This window comes from Molothrus aeneus, chromosome 20 (assembly GCF_037042795.1).
Source record: "Molothrus aeneus isolate 106 chromosome 20, BPBGC_Maene_1.0, whole genome shotgun sequence".
Lineage (NCBI taxonomy): Eukaryota > Metazoa > Chordata > Aves > Passeriformes > Icteridae > Molothrus > Molothrus aeneus.
In genome coordinates, this window is record NC_089665.1 from 9,947,434 (window position 1) to 9,962,969 (window position 15,536).

Below are 15,536 nucleotides of genomic sequence, written 5' to 3' on the forward strand. Positions count from 1 at the left end.
GAAGGCATTGCAGAGTCATGAAGGGCTCAGAGACCCTCCTGCATCCTTGGGAGGGCTTGGATGGGCTCAGTTCCTGTTCTGCTTCATGCAGGAGCCTTTCCCCCTTGCAGGAAATTATTTGTGTGCCTTTCCTGCACTTTTCCCAGTTGCTGCTCCCCTGTGCAGTGCAGGGGGGAAGCTCCTTGGTTGTTTCAGAGCATGAGGAGCTTGCCAGGGCTCCTTCCAGGCTGGAATTCAGCTCAGTTTCAGACACCCCTTCCCTTTTCTCCCCCTTACAGCTACAGTTGCTAAAGTGATTGACAGATTTGAGGATGAGGGCACGGATGACGTTTTGCCAGTTGGCAATATCAGGAAAAGAGCTTCAGCCTCTCTCCTGGAAGCTGATAAGAGGTACAGTGGGAAAGCCACGTCTCGGAAAGCTCTGCAGGAGGAGCTCTGGGGAGATGCTCTGTCTGAAGAAGGATCTGGTAAGAAATCTCATTTTTTTTTCCCCCCTTTTTGCTGGCAGAGCATGATGTCAGCTCGTGACTGAGCATGGCAAAGCTCAGGGCCCCGTCACAAGGCAAGGAACAGCCCCAGTTAAGCTGGATATCAAATAGCCAGACCTGAGCTGATGCTGGTGAACTTTTCTGCCAAGTAAATAACTTTTTTCTCTCACTTATCAGCTGGAGAAGCACTGGATGACTGGTACAGTGGCAGTGAAGGCTCAGAAGAGGAGGACAGTGCTGGCACTAAGGGCAGGGAGAGGCCCAGCAGTGCTGGCAGTGAGCAGGAGGAGGACCTGGAGGATGATGAGGAGGCCAAGGCACCCAAGTTCAGCTCCCAGAATATCACAGACTTTGAGAAGTTTACGGAGGGCATGGATGATGCAGGGAGCAGCGGAGGGGAGGATGAAGATGAGGATGAGGATGAAGATGATGCTGACATGGAAGAAGAAAACGAGGAGGAGGAGGAGGAGGAGGAGGAATTTGGGAGTGAGAACCACGATGATGAGAAAGAAACCAAAGACAGTGAAGATGATGGGGGAGTGCTGACCTTCTCCAGAGGACAGGAGTCTGAAGAAGTGGAGAAGGGCAAAGCTGTGAGGAACCAGCTAGGTTTGTGCATGTTTGTGTGTGCTGGCAGTGTGAAAGCAGCCTCAGCCCCTCAGCATGGTGCCTGCTGCAGCAGCCCCCTGTGTGTGCAGATGTTCTGCCAGATGTTCTGGTGCCACTGCTACTGGAGCAGCTCCTGATGGGAAGTGTATTTATCCATTAGCTTAACTGAACCAGTGCTGAATGTCCTCATGGGACCATTGGGTTTGGGTTTGGGAGCTCCCTGCACTGCTCCTGCTGTGATCACTTTGTTTCTTTCCAAAGTGTAACTCCCAAAATGCCATTTCTTCCTGTCTGAGCTGCTGAACTGTCAAACCTTTGAAGCAGTAAAGCAAAGGGGTGGTTTGGTCTGTGGCTCACAGAGTTGCAGTTGGGATTTGCTTTGGCCAGAGGCTTGTGGCACCCATTTTGTGCTCCAGTGCCTGCCAGGGCTGCCCTGAGCAGGAGGAATGCAGCCAGAGGAGAGGGCCTGAGCTGCCAGGTCCTTCACAGGAACAAGTGCTTTGTCTTGCTAACTGATTCTTTTATTTCCTTTCTGTTTGAAGCCCTGTGGGATCAGCTGATGGAAGGGAGGATCAAGATGCAGAAGGTGCTCCTGACAGCCAACAGGCTGCCCCAGCCAGACACCTACCCCAGGTTCAGGAAGGAGGGGGGACAGGACTTTGACCACGCTGTGGAGAACTGTAAGAGCCTTTTAATCTTTCTCCTTTGCTCAGACCCTTACAAACAATTGCTCATTGCTGTTCAGTGCAGGGCTGGGTGCCTTGTCCAGGGACACCTTGTGCCAGTTTTGTGCTGGGCCAGTGGATGCAGAGGTTTGCCCAAAGCAGGAGCAGTGCAGCCCAAAGGAGGGACTGCAGATGAATTCCAGCATGGAGCTGCTTCAGCTGTTCATTCCTGAGTCACTGCTAATGGCACTGATGAGATCTGTGCTGGATCCTCCACTATGAAATCATAACATGCAGGCTGCAGTGGCTGAGTGCAGAGTACTGGGCTTCAGTGTGGTGTGGGTCTGTTCCATTTCTATATTTGGCCCCCTTTTTCCTGGCTTTGAGTTGAATGCCTGGGGAGGGAGATGTCTGGGTGATCAGACATGGAACCTTGGTCCTGCAGCAAGTTTTGGCTGAGCTCCTCTGCTGCAGGGCAGGGCAGGGCAGTCAGCTTACCTGCAGTTACAGGTGAGCTGCTTTCTGCTTCAAAGTTGGCTCTGCTGCTTGAAATGAAGTGATTAAGGACAAAAAGGCAAACTCCCAGCAAGGCTGTGCTGACCTTTCAGTGGAACACACGTTATTAATGTCCTTAATGAGATGCATTACAAGCTGCCCCAGCTCCATGTTTCATTACAGGTCTAAGATGCAATATCATTAAAGACCTTTAACAGAAACAATGGTTGACATTTTGGTATTTCCCATAAGCAAAATACAGCCAGGAGCATGGAGTGTAATGTCCCCAGTGCTGCAGAGGCTGAGCCCTCAGTTGTGCAGAGCTCTGAGGGAGCCTGCACTGCCAAGAGGTGCTGGATGGTGCCTCCTGGCCTTCTCCCCATCACCTGGGCAGGGATGTTGTTCCTCTGATGCTCCTCCTAGCCTGGGTTTGTGCTCTGTGGCTCATCTGTGAGGACAGAACACAGAGCTGGAGTGACAGGGGCAGTGTTAGCAGGGGAAACCTTGGGCTGACAGATGGGACATGCTGGATTTGGGAACATTCCAGCACTGCTGCTGCCCTTCAGCCTTGGGCAGGATTGGGCATCATCACAGCCTGGATGATGCTGTCCTTTCAGGGCAGCCTCAGCACTTCTGTCCCAATCCACAGAATAAATCTGGCATGTTTTCATCATCTTCACTGAGCAGGAGGGAATGATTGGGTGCTCCAGGTGCACCAAAGACTGGGTGCCAAAATCCCAGACTCTGGGTGAGCCTGCAGGATGCTGAAGTCAGGAGGCTCCCAGTGCTCTCAGTGCTCCTGCACAAGAGTGTTTCCAGTAATTTTCCCCAAATCTTTCCATTTCTCATGAAATTTCTGTGCTGTGCTCAGAGGAAGATTGAATCTTTCGAATTGGAAAATGGTCCTTTGTGTGTTTGCCTCTTGGGTATCTCCTACTCAGGACAGCCCTGTTGTGGTGCTGGAATTCCCTAAGGGCTGGAGTGTAATTGTGTTAAAGAGTAGACAGCAATTCTCCATCCATTTGCAGTTTTAAAGCCAAACCTGGGTGAAAATGGCAAGGTCATGCTCATTTTCCAGATTTTGAGACCGGAGGTTACAATACCTAAAATGTTTAATTTATTATTTTTGTAATCTTTTATGATTTTTTTTTCCTTTGAATGTTACAACATGCTTTGGACAACCTTAGATTCCTGAGATCTCAGGTTCTGGTAGATGATTTACTGCAAAATTGCTTATAAATTGAAGTAGAAAATGTTTTGCAGACCTGGCAGCTTTCAGGCTTCACACCCATTTGTCACCCAGCATTTCCCTTTGTGTATAGAACAAGAATTAATTAGGCTGCACTGCAGGAAAAGTTTATGGCCATAATTTATATAGGATGAATTTCTGTTTAAAGAGACAGCATTGCTTTGTTTGTGCTGTCTTACTTTTTATTTCCTTTTTTTAAAATCTTTAATTATATTCCAGGGTTTCTTTTTCTGTCACCCTTTTTACATACAAATGGGAGACCAAAGTGTGGGCATGGAGCTCATGTTTATTCCTGTTTTGCACCCAGGTCTGGGTGGTTTTTAGTGCTGAGATCAGAGTGGCTGAGCTCTGAAAGCAGCACAAATGTCCAGTATTTAATGTCCTGCCCACAGAAACCCTCCCAGCTCACAATTCCAAGGTGCTGGGCTGTTCCTCCAGGACAGATTTGTATTCCCCTGCTCTGCATCTTCCAGTCTGGTCCAGGCCTTGAGATGTTGCCTCTGTTTGGGGTCTTGCACGTTCAATTAATGTTTTTCATAATCAATGCGAGTCAGAATTTGCAATCTGCTCCTGATTTGCACATTAAAGAGACCCATTAATTAAAAATTCCAATCCCTGGCATGTTCCCGCAGGATCCCTGCATTATTTACATAGAAAAGGAGTGCAAGGTGCAAGTTTCTGTGCTGGGGCTGTGCACAGATTGCAGGCCTGCCACTCATATTTCACTGTGCTGCCAGCTTGGGAGGGGAGCTCCTCAAATTGTCCACAAAAATCCCCTCAAGGGCAAGGGAGAGCCAAAGCAGAGGTGGAATAAACATTGGTGGAGTCACATCCAGTGTCAGGAATTCAACAGTTCCAGTGTTTGGGGCTTGTTGTGTTAAATCTTGATAGGGTGACAGAAAAACCCACAAATAATTGAGGGACAAGGAGGTAACAAGGGCTTTGAGGAATTAAATCTCTCCATCCTCAAAGGCCCTGAGCTTCTCAGTACAGGCCTGGAGCTTTTCCTTTGTAATTCTGGTTAAAAATACTAAACTGGGAGTACTTCAGTGACTAATGCTTCATGCTTTTCAAAAAGAGCTGGGAATTGCAGCTTTTAGATAGCAGATTGTGTTATTTTCACTTTATAGTTGGTGAGGTGAGTTAAGAGTGTTCAGAAGCCAAGGTGAGGAAGTTCTTAGCCAGAAACTGATGGAAGTTGCAGGATTTTAAAGGGACAAGTGGCTGTGCTTTCCTTTTGTGCAAGAGTTCAGGAGGTCCCTGCAATGCAAACTGCTCACTGCATTTTTGTGGGGTTTGGGGGTTTTTTTGGCTTTGTCTCCATCTGTGGATTGAGAGAAAATACCAGAATCCCACATTTCTATTCCTCAGCAGAAGCTGCAGATAATTTCAAGAAAGGGAGGAAATAGTGGGTTTGGTAAAAGCAGATATGCAGAGGGTGTGTGTGGATGGATTTGCTCAGTGCAGGTACCAACAGCAAATAATAACTCATTTACACTTTGGAGAGCTGTGGTGAAGTTTCACCAAAATTTGTGATCAGTAATAAAATAAACCTGAATAAAGTTAATCAGATTAAAAAAAAAAACAACAAAACAAACAAAAAACACAAACCACAAAAAACCCAAACAAACAAACAAAAAACCAAACCAAAACAAACAAAAAAACCAAAACAAAAAACAACAAACAAAAAAAAACAAAAAAAAAACCAACCCACAGTGCTTTGTTGCCTTCTGGGAAATGAAGTTGTTGGATTTTTATTCCTAAAACTTTGAGGGACCCACCCAGAAATGGCTGTTTCCCCTCAGAAATGGCTGTTTCTGGGGTGGAAATCTGTGATGAGTGGGAAAGAGCTGTGCTCCCATCTGGAATAATTCCTGAGCTGGGCCCTGGCACAGCAGGTTGGGTTCCTGTCCCATGACAGATTCTGTGGCCTGGGAACAAACAGCACATTTAGACCTCTCTGAGTGCTTCACCCTGGGTATCTTCATTTTCTTCTGGGTTGATTCTGCAATATTTTGACATTTAAGAGAGAGGGAAGGATTCTGTTTAGTCTCAATTAGTGTATGAGTATGTTCTCAGTGTCTTTTTAATGAGGATTTTTGTTGGGCTCTCTTAATCCCAGTCTTTAAAATAATATCTTTACATCCTCCACAGCATCCAGGTAAGCCGTGTTGAAGCCACTGATTAAGCAGGGACTAATTTTGGATCAAATCCAGTCTGCTGTAGGTGCCAGAGAAGCTGTTCCACGTCCTGGGAGGGAGGATGTGCTGGCAAGGCCTCCCCTCTCCCCTCACCTGGGCACACCTGGGTGGGAACAGCTCTGGGATGAAATGGGATTTACTGACACAGCCTTGGAATTTTTAAGGGAAGCCTGGCAGGACTCAGCAGCCCAGAGCTCCCTGGTAATTCTGCTCTCACCTCCATTCCTGGGTGGCTTTTAGAGCTCCAGTGTATCCACACCTCCATCTGGAGATGTTAATGCATTAATGCAGAGCAGGGTGAGTGTCACAGGGAGGGGGAGGAACTGAGGCACAGGCAGATTACACAGTTTCCAGAGGCATAGAGCACTTACAGGATTAATTGGTGCTAGGCAAGATCATGGACTTAAATATATTCTTGCTTTGAAGATTTTACTGGGAGCCCTCACAAATGTGTGACAGCAGAACTGGGTTTCAAGCCTGAGTGTAAATTATTGTGATCAGATCTAGCCCACTTAAAACTGGTAGTTCATTTTAATTGAATTGTGTTAGTCTGGACACTTTATGAATACAAAAAGCATCAGCCCTGTCAGTCCCTGCAGGAGTGGATGGGATTGAAATGGATGTGGGTGCAGGTGTCCCCAAGTTCCAGCTCTCCTCTCTGATCTCATGGAGAATCTGTTCCACTCTTTTTGGGACTGAGCCAAAGCCTGTTGACATTAATGAATACTCTCAGCTGAAGAAATGAAGGAATCAGCTCCTTTTCTCCAAATTTTGAGGAATATGCCACGGAGAGCTTTTGGTGGGGAGCGGGCTCAGTGAGGATGAGCAGCTCCTGGGCCAGTCTGGGTGTGCTGTGAGAGGGAAGAGCCATGGGTGGAGAGGGCTCAGCTTTGGAGCTCTGCAGTTGTTCTGTCAGTGTTGAGCTGGGTCATGAAGTCTCTGTTTTGGGCACGTGCAGAATTTGGGCTGTGAGAGGTACCAGGAAGGTGTTTTGTGGTTTGTCATTACTGTCTGTGATTTGTTCAGGAATTCTGTGGGAGAGGTAGTGGAGAAATGCAGGACATTTATTTAACATGCAGTTTTGGGCTGTTTGCAGAGAAAAAACTCTTGTCCTCCCTCCCAGAGTGCCAAGGCTTTTAGCTTGTGGTATTCAGTATTTTTGAGCAGAATCGGTTTCTCCTTCTCATGAATGGGTATGGGAAAATGATTTTACAGGTGATCTCCACAGCCATGTGTGTTGTTCTTTGGTGATGTCTGAGGTTTATTTGAAATCTGCCTTAAATTTTGGTGCAGGAAATGCTGGGACAGTCCCTGGTTGGTGACCTGATCCAGCTGAGCCCCAGCCCACTCAGCTTTGCCTACACCTGAGTTTCTCAAGATTAGTAGCTAATTAAACTGAATTTAGCTACATATTTGTGCATGTTAGTCTGTGTACTGCACAAACAAGATGCAGGGAAACAAAGGCTTTGAAAGTGTCCAGACAAGCGTGTGCAAATGTCAGCTAACTGGGATTAATTGGCAATTGGGTACCTTGAGATGGGAACTCAGAGCTTGTCATGATAAATATAATTAATGCCTGGTATTATGTGGGGAGGTCAGTGTGGATGGGCTAATGTTCCCTTCTGGCCTTAATATCCAGATAGAGCTATGAAATCTCACATTTCCTCTTCCTTTCTCCTCCTTGCCCATGTACTTGGGGCCTCCAGGCTGGCAGAGGCAGGAATGTGTGCTGTCAGCTTCTTTGCATTTCCAGTAATGGAAAGCATCAGTTTTTATAAATCTCATTTTTGCCAGCCCCATCCCCTTCCTGGTTTGGGCTGATATCAAAAGATGATGGTTGAGGTGAATCAGCAGAGCATGAACTTCATGGAAGTGTTTCTCTTTCTCTCCTGCTCAGCTGTCTCCCTCCCCCAGTCCCCTCTAATAAACCCCTGAATACCCAGCCTTTATTCTCTTGTTGAATCCAGTTATTTTCTTTACTTTTAGCAAACTCATCTGTGTCTGATCCCGTTGTCCTCCCTGTCAGATGCAGTAATATTGGAGTGAAAGGGCTAAATTGAGGCTGTTCTGGGACTCTTTGGGAGTCAGCTGAAGCTCTGCTGTGGAAGGGGGGTGCAGCCCTGGCTCCTTTGTGCCCAGGGAATACAATTTTCCCCTCTGCAAAGGCTCTTGCATCATTTGCATTCCAATGGAACCAGCAAACTGGGCTTGGGTGTGGAGCTGCCAGCAGCAAAGTCGGCCCTTTTCCTCCTATCATTTGGTAAAACTCCCCAGACCCCCTGTTTTGGGAAGCATGAAAGGAGTGTTGCTCCCATTTGGACAGATTTCCCAGTGCTTTGTGCTGAAGTGTGTGTGAGAAATGGGAATGTAACCACACCACCTGTAAAAAATCCCCTTTAGCCTAACATGGAGTCTGAGCTGGCTCTTGGAGCTCCTGCACCCACCAGAATTCTTTCTTTAATTTCTGTGCCATGTTGCTTTGGGCCCCAGGGGGCTCAGGGGTGCCAGGCTGGAGGTTCCTTCCACCCTGGCAATTACACGAGGCTCCTGTCCACAGCCCCATGTCTGAGATGTGCCACCTGGAGGAATTCCCCCTCCTTTTCCTGGCTGGGAACGTGGTCCTGCTGCTGGGAATACAGAGCAAGCTCCAAAAGTAATACTGACAGCCTTCAGAATTATGATACACTGGAGCTGCGGCGTAATTCTTTGTTGAAGAAGTTAGAGGCCTAAAATGTTAAGGCTTATTGTTATTCCGAGTTGATAATCTCTGCCTTGCTTTAATAATTTTTCCTCATGCCTGGATAGCCTGCGAGTTGCACAATAATCACTCACACAGCTTTGTAATCAATGCCCAAAGTAATAGGATTCCGCTGGCCAACGGCAATTAATAAATTTGTGTCTTTTTTAAAACACTAGCAAGTCGGGCCTGAAATACGACTGACTGGCTTTCCTCATTTGCATATTTATTGCAGTGGAAAAATTCTTGCCGAATGATTGATGTTGAGCCTGCCTCTTGAATTCCAAACAGCACATTATTATGAAATGAAAAATGCCGGCCATACAGTTGATTAAAGTTGAAGACAGTGGAATCGGTGTTTTTTAAGATTGTGGGAGAATTAAAGGCATATTTTAATAGATGTTGACAAGAAGTGAACTAACAAAAGCAAAGCAAAGGATTTGCTTGAAAAGATTTAATCAAACGTGTTTGGTGGGGGATTAATTGCTGGGGATGACGAGTGCAAGTGGCTGCTGCTGGCTGTGAGTGGGGAGCATTGTTCCAGGGCCAGCTCATCGAGGGCCATTTTGACCTGGAGTTTAACTCCTGTCCCACAGCCCTCGAAGGGAGGGAAGGCTCCCCCTCTCCCTGGAGTGCTGGGATAAACCTGTGTGCCAGGTGGAGGCGCTTCTCATTGTGTGCAGCCATTCAGAGCAGAGGCTGGGTTCCTCTCCTCCTTTTGGTTGGTGTGGGGGTCATGGGGGCTCCCTGGGGACTGTCCATGGAGGCAGGGAGCACTCCCAGCCCAGCTTTTGCTCTGCATCCCCTCATCCCAATGCCAGCATTGCTCCAGCTTTCCTGTGTGGGTGCTTCCCCAGCCTGTGCAGGGGCAGGGAGAATGGAAGGCATTGCATGCCTGTGATATTCCTGTGATGCCAGAGCCCCAGATTGAATTGAGAGGGAAAAGTCCTCAATTTCCAGTGCTGGCACAGCTCTGCAGTGGGGCTGTGTGCTGGGTAGGTGGTGGTTCCTGCTGGAACATCCTGGGAAGGGTTTTCCCAAGGATTCAGTGTCCCTGCATGCTCCTGCTGCTCCATGCAGCTGCTTGGGAGGGTGAAATGAGAGCCCATCTTGAGAGGTCATGGAAGGGAGTGCAGGGCTTTTCCTGAGTGGGAACCTGTGGGAATGCTGGGCTTGGAGCATGGATGAGCAAGCACAGCAGCCCCTGGCAGCCCCTCCTCACAGGCATTGCATGGGTTCCATCCAGGGCAGCTCTGGGATCAGCCCCTGCAGCCAGGTCCCCCCACTCCAGTGTGTCCACAACCCCTGGCACTGACAGAACTGATTTGGTGTGCTGTGAGGGCAGCAGCAGGACAGCTTTCATCTCTGGTGGATCTCCTGGCACTTTGATCCATGGCAGTGCTATCCTTGAATGGAGCTAAATACTCCAGGCTGCTTCCAGCCTGTGTGGGGGCCTGGATGAAAGGAGGATGTAAGAGGAACATTGAGAGAAAGGCACACTGGGATTTACTGGTGCTGGCTTCCAGCGATCTGGGTGGGTTCATCTGCTGCCCAATGGGTCTGGAACAACTTTTCCCTCCTGGACACAAAGTGAAGGGGCTCCTGTGGGCTCCTGAAAGTGCCTCTCCCAGGGTAGTGTCTCACCACTGGCACTCTGAGCCCCATAGGAGCTGGAGGTTACCTTCCAGCCAGGTTTGTTGTGTGCCAGTTTCAGACAAGGAGCAGCATTCCAAAAATCCTGCTGGGGGTGGGAGGGTCAGTCAGTGCCCAGCCTCCTTTCTAAATGACCCCGTCTGCATCCATGGAACAGTTTGGGTTTGGGCTGCCTTCATTCACAAGTGGGGCCAGACTCTGCCCCAGAGCAGGCAGTGCAAAGGGACTTGAGAGGGAAGAGGAGATGGAGAGGAGGCTGGGAAGAAAACAGCCCCTTCTGGAATGAAATGTGAGATGGACAGGGCAGAGCAGGGTGACACTTGCCTTCTGAAGCTGAGTTTACAGCACACTTAGGCAGCCAGCAGTAGAAGTGAGAATGCCATCCAGTAATGCTATTAAATACCCAAGAACTGAGAGCAGGGAAATTACCCAGCTCTAAGAGGCTGTGATGAAGCCACTGCCTGGAATAATTAGCCCTCCCACCTGGTTAGACACACGGTCATTGTCTTCCCTGCCCTCTCCAGCCCCTTCACTCCAAACAGAATTGCTCCCCATGCCCACTTGTGCTGGGCTCTGTGTCTGTGGCCTGGGGCAGCCTGAGCCTGTCTTTATTTCCTTGCCTGCTCACCACGGCCCTGCTGTAGCCCAGAAGGGCTGGAGTGCTACTCCACTTGTAATTGCCAGGATCAAAGCTGCCTGGGGTGCATTAGCACTACTGCTGGAGGAGAGGCAGCAGGGAGAAAATAAACAGTTTGGGAAGCTCTGGGGACATTGGGCTGTGTTGCAGGCAATGGGAAGGATTTTGCTGGTGTAAGCTGTGCACTCAGGCTAGGGTGGGGGCACTTGGCTCCTGCAAGTGATGCTTTAGCTGCAGACACCTACAACAAATGCATTTTTAAGGGCTTTTGTCTGTTTGTCTGGTGGAATTGTTTTGATGCTCACACACGTCTGATTTACAAGTGCAGCAAACCTAATCCGTTAATAGGTTTATATGGAGCACTGTAATGAACCATGGGCTCAGGGAGGGCCAGTCCCACAGCTGATCTGCAACAGAAATCTTAAAGCATCTTCTCCTTGACACTGCTGTTCCTGAGGTCAGGCCATCATTTATCTGAAGGTGGTGACAGCTGAGCAATATCACAGTGGGAGCACGCAGGAGATTGAGACCTCTGAGTGTCTGGGCTGATTTCTGCCTCTGTCTGCCTGAGGACGATTTGCTGTTCGCTCTGCCCGTGATCCCTGGGTCCCCCACTGAAAAGCAGAGCTAAAGAAAACAATGGAGTGGGGAAAAGTTCTCCCTGTTCTTTCTGTGCCACGTACAGAGGGAGGCTGGGGAGTTAACAGAGCAGCCCCACTGGCTCTGTGGCAGAGGAGGCACCAGGGGCAGCTCTGGGGAAGGTCCCAGCTCCTGCTCTCCACACAAACCCACGTGCTCTGCCAGCCACAGTGAGGTCAGTGTAGGTTTTGGGTGGGGTGTGCCAGGTGTTTCAGCTGGCAGAGCTGACCCTGTGGTGGATGTGCAGAGGGACAGTTTGTGAGGGCCTGGGCAGACACTTGTTTTCTACCAGAGTTCTGCAGGCAGGCTTGTTGGTTGCCACAGAAGAACTGCTTTTGAAGGGCAGGTGCTGTGGCAGTGTGCAGTTAACCTGTCCCACGGTCAGCTGGAGCTGTGTGTCCTTGGAGAACCCACAGCCTTTGGAACAGGCACTGCATGGACACAGGAGAGCTGTCAGCTGCAAAAACCTTTACACAGCATCACATCTCCCTTCAGGATTTGTGTGTGTGAGGTGCAGCTGCACATCCCAGTAAAAATCACATTCACACCATGTACTGATCAATTTACACCCCTCCACCCCATCTTTTCTTCCCTTTCTCTCTTCCTGAAGATCTCTGGGCCTGCAGTTCTGCTTTTCTGATCAGAGTCCTCTCATTAAACTCACCAGGTCATGGTTTAAAGTTCCCCCATAGATCAGATCTCATCACTTGTGTCTCTTGCTCTGCAGGTTGTAAAGCCCTGGAGGCCTTGCTGAAAGTGCTGGTGGAGCTTCAGGATGAGCTGCTTTATCAGTACCCAGGCACGAGGCATCTGGTGGATGGAAAGCAAGCAAAAACTGAGAGGTAAATGCAAAAAGAGATAAGAACTTCCTGAACCCTTTGTTCTCCAGCAGACAGGACAATGCCCAGCCCTCCTGAGCACCCTCACCCTGCTGCTCTCTCAGGTGCTGCTGGCTCTGGGTGACAGACACTCTGTTATTTGCATTCCTCGTGGGAAGTCTGGTTTGGAATGTTTCTGATTATGGAGCAGGGGCTAAATGGGGCTTTTAACAAAAATATCAGTGTGGAGGGGCCAGCAAGGATCCCACACTGCCTTAGGGAGGGACAGGGTGTTTATCCTGAGTGCTTTTGTTCCAGTGAGGATGAAATCCTGAGCAGCAGCGATGAGGAGCCAGTGGAGAAGGCTCAGGAGAAGAGGAGGAGGCTCCCCAAGAGGAAGCTGAAGTTTGAGGAGTACCCTGAGTTCATAGCCAAGCGCTACCGGGACTTCAGGAGCTACAGGAACAGCACCCTGCAGAAGTGGCACGACAAGACCAAGCTGGCAACTGGCAAAATGGGCAAGGCAAGGCCTGGTTTGCGTGTGCTGACATGGTTCCCATGTAGCAGGGATCTGGGGAACAAGTTCATACTGAAAAAGGGGAAATTTGGGTGGGATACATGGGATAAATTCTTCCCTATGAGTGAGGGGAGGCCCTGGCACAGGGTGCTCAGAGCAGCTGTGCCTGCCCCATGCCTGGAAGTGTCCAAGGCCAGCTTGGATGGGGCTGGGAGCAACCTGGGACAGTGGAAGGTGTCTCTTGGTAGTTTCTGTGTCTTCTCAACCAGACATCCCCTCACAGCCAATAATCTCCAGGAAAATGTCACTCTTTTGCTGCAGGAGCAGTTTTTGGTTCCTCCCAGAAGCAGGGCCCTCTCCTCCTCCAAGATGTGTAGGCTTTAATACAATGGATAATCATTTCACCCAGAGATCCAGGCTCTGCTCACATCTCTGAGTTGGTATTAATCACAGAGAAGTTAATCTGAACCAGAACAGCAAAGGCATTTTATTAAGCCAGGCATCAACTCGCCTCAGGTTGGGAAGGGTGAGCGAGGGAGAAACAAATAAAAAATGCTCACAGAAATCCCAGAGAAGACAGAGAGAGCCTGGGGGTGCCTGGAGGAGAGGCTGTGTGTGTTTCCTGACAGTGCTTGGTGCCCTGCAGGGTTTCGGAGCCTTGGAGCGCTCGGTGCTGGCGCAGATCGAGCACGTGCTGCTGGACAGGGAGCGCCTGCTGCGGCGCACGCAGACCCGCCGCTCCCTGTACACCGTGCTGGGCAGGCAGGAGCCCCAGCCTGCCCCAGCCCCTCAGCCTGGGCCTGACAGCTCGGTAAGGAGGGGTTCACTGCATTGATTCACCCTGGGAAACTCTGCACAGCTGGTGTTCCTCTCACTCATCCTGGAAACTCGGCGGCGCGACGCGGTTGTGCTTGCTGGGGAGGTGGGTGGAGGAGGGTGACTTCTCTTTGCCATGGAAAATGGTCTCCCTTGGCAGCTGACACTGGGGTAGCAACCTGAACATTTCCAAACTTTGCTGGATTTCTCCAAAACTAAAGCTGTCACCAAGGAGGACCGAGCATGCCCTTAGAGCCACCTCTGAGCTGATACCCAGACCCCAGGGAAATGATTTCACCCAGGGGAAGTGATTTCTTTTACCCACAGAAAATGGTCTCCCTTTGCAGCCACACATGCAAATAATAGAGTGCCAAGCCAGAAATTTGCAAACTTTGCTGGATTTCTGAGTGTGGATTCCTGCAGTGTAATGGCTAAGGAAAAACATTTAAATTCTAGTTTTGTGATGTTTGCATTATCTCCTGTCCCTGTTCCTGGTGGGGAAAACGAGGTTTTCCTTGAGTTGGGATTGTGCCCCTCCTGTGCTGCTCATTAAATCTGATTTTTGAGGTAGCAGCAGCAAAACTTGGTTTTCACTCTGCAGTTTAGAGTCTTTAACCCAGAAAGTCCCCTTTGAAATCATACTGCATATAACCTACAGAATATGTTAGTAGTAAGCCCTTTATTAATTTAGTATTTAAGAATGAATAAATACTCAATTGTGAGAGATCAGGTAGAATTACTGGACTTGCAAGATGTATTTTTACCATTACATTAAAAATATCTGTAGTATTTTGCCAGAAAGACTTTGCACAGTCCTATTTATTTCCCAGTAAAGGCATCATAAATCTATTCTGGCATTGGCAGCCTTTCTGCCTTGCCTTTAAATGTCTTCCTGCTCCTTAAAAGCTGGTTATGTTGGGAATTTTTCCCCTTTCCTTCATATCATCGAGTGTGTTTACAAGCTGCTGCAGGTGATGTCTCTGGAGCCAGGGACAGAAATGTGCACATATGAGCTCTCAGTGTTTCCTTGATGCTTGCAGGAAGTCCTCCCTCCCTCAGACTCCAACAGGCACCTGAAGGACATTGATGAGGAGATATTTGATGATGATGACTTTTATCACCAGGTAGGTGATGCTAAATGTGTGTTGCAATTATGGCTCCAGTTGGGTTTTAATACTCACAGGGAAAATGCAGTTGGTTCTCCATATTTCTCTTTACCTGTAAAACTCAGTTGCCTGTTTTAACACCCAGAATCTCTGCAAGTCCCTCAGGGCTCTCTGCTCTCAGTTTTTGCTCTGGGGCTGTGTGAGTTTGAAGTTGCCCTGGGGGTGTAAGCTTGCTGCTGGTGCTTGAGTGTGTCAGGAGCTGTGCCTGTTGAACAGCACAGGAGAAAAAGCTCTGAATCCTCTCTGTGCTCTGTGGGCAGAGCCCCCTTAGGAAAAACAGTCCCAGAGCATCCTCAGGAGCACTGAAAGTCGTTCCTGTCTCAGCCTGAATCATCTCATTCACCTGCTGAATGCAAGAGCTCCTGGGCTGCTCCAGCACTTCCCTTGGAACTGGGCCAGCTTGGATCCAGGCCAGTTATTCCTTTATTTGCAAAATTCTTAGAAGCAAGTAATCTGCACCCAGTGCAGGGAAACACTGTGTTTGTAGTTCATTTAATGAAGACAGTGCCAGCTTTGTGAAAACTGGAATTGTCACATAATGAGGAATATGTCACTGTAAGCCCTTCCCCAGTGTGTGGAAACCTCTGCCTGCTTTGATGATCCACACAGAGCCCGACCTTCAGGACTAAAAAAAATATCATTTTATCACAGGAAAGACAGATATTTTTTTATTTGAGTAATTATTAGAGTGGCCAGTCAAGTGCTAGGGGAGTAGGAGAGAGCTGTTGCTATGTGAGGGTGCCAGTGGTGATGGGACAGGACAGGAATCCCTGTCCTGTTGGCAGCAGGGATTGAAGATAAATCTGTATAAAGATAAATCTGTTGAGATAATGCTGAGGTGGAATT

General features: G+C 48.7%; 1 protein-coding gene across 1 annotated transcript in view; it reads left to right on the forward strand.

Moving 5' to 3' along the window:
• Positions 1-15,536, forward strand: part of AATF (apoptosis antagonizing transcription factor) — a 40,841-nt gene that overhangs the window by 1,191 nt on the left and 24,114 nt on the right. Inside the window, exons 2-8 of the mRNA XM_066563407.1 lie at positions 279-467; positions 666-1,097; positions 1,640-1,777; positions 12,101-12,215; positions 12,510-12,714; positions 13,355-13,519; positions 14,565-14,648. Coding sequence (XP_066419504.1) covers positions 279-467; positions 666-1,097; positions 1,640-1,777; positions 12,101-12,215; positions 12,510-12,714; positions 13,355-13,519; positions 14,565-14,648 — 1,328 coding nt within the window. The remainder of the gene's footprint in view (positions 1-278; positions 468-665; positions 1,098-1,639; positions 1,778-12,100; positions 12,216-12,509; positions 12,715-13,354; positions 13,520-14,564; positions 14,649-15,536) is intronic.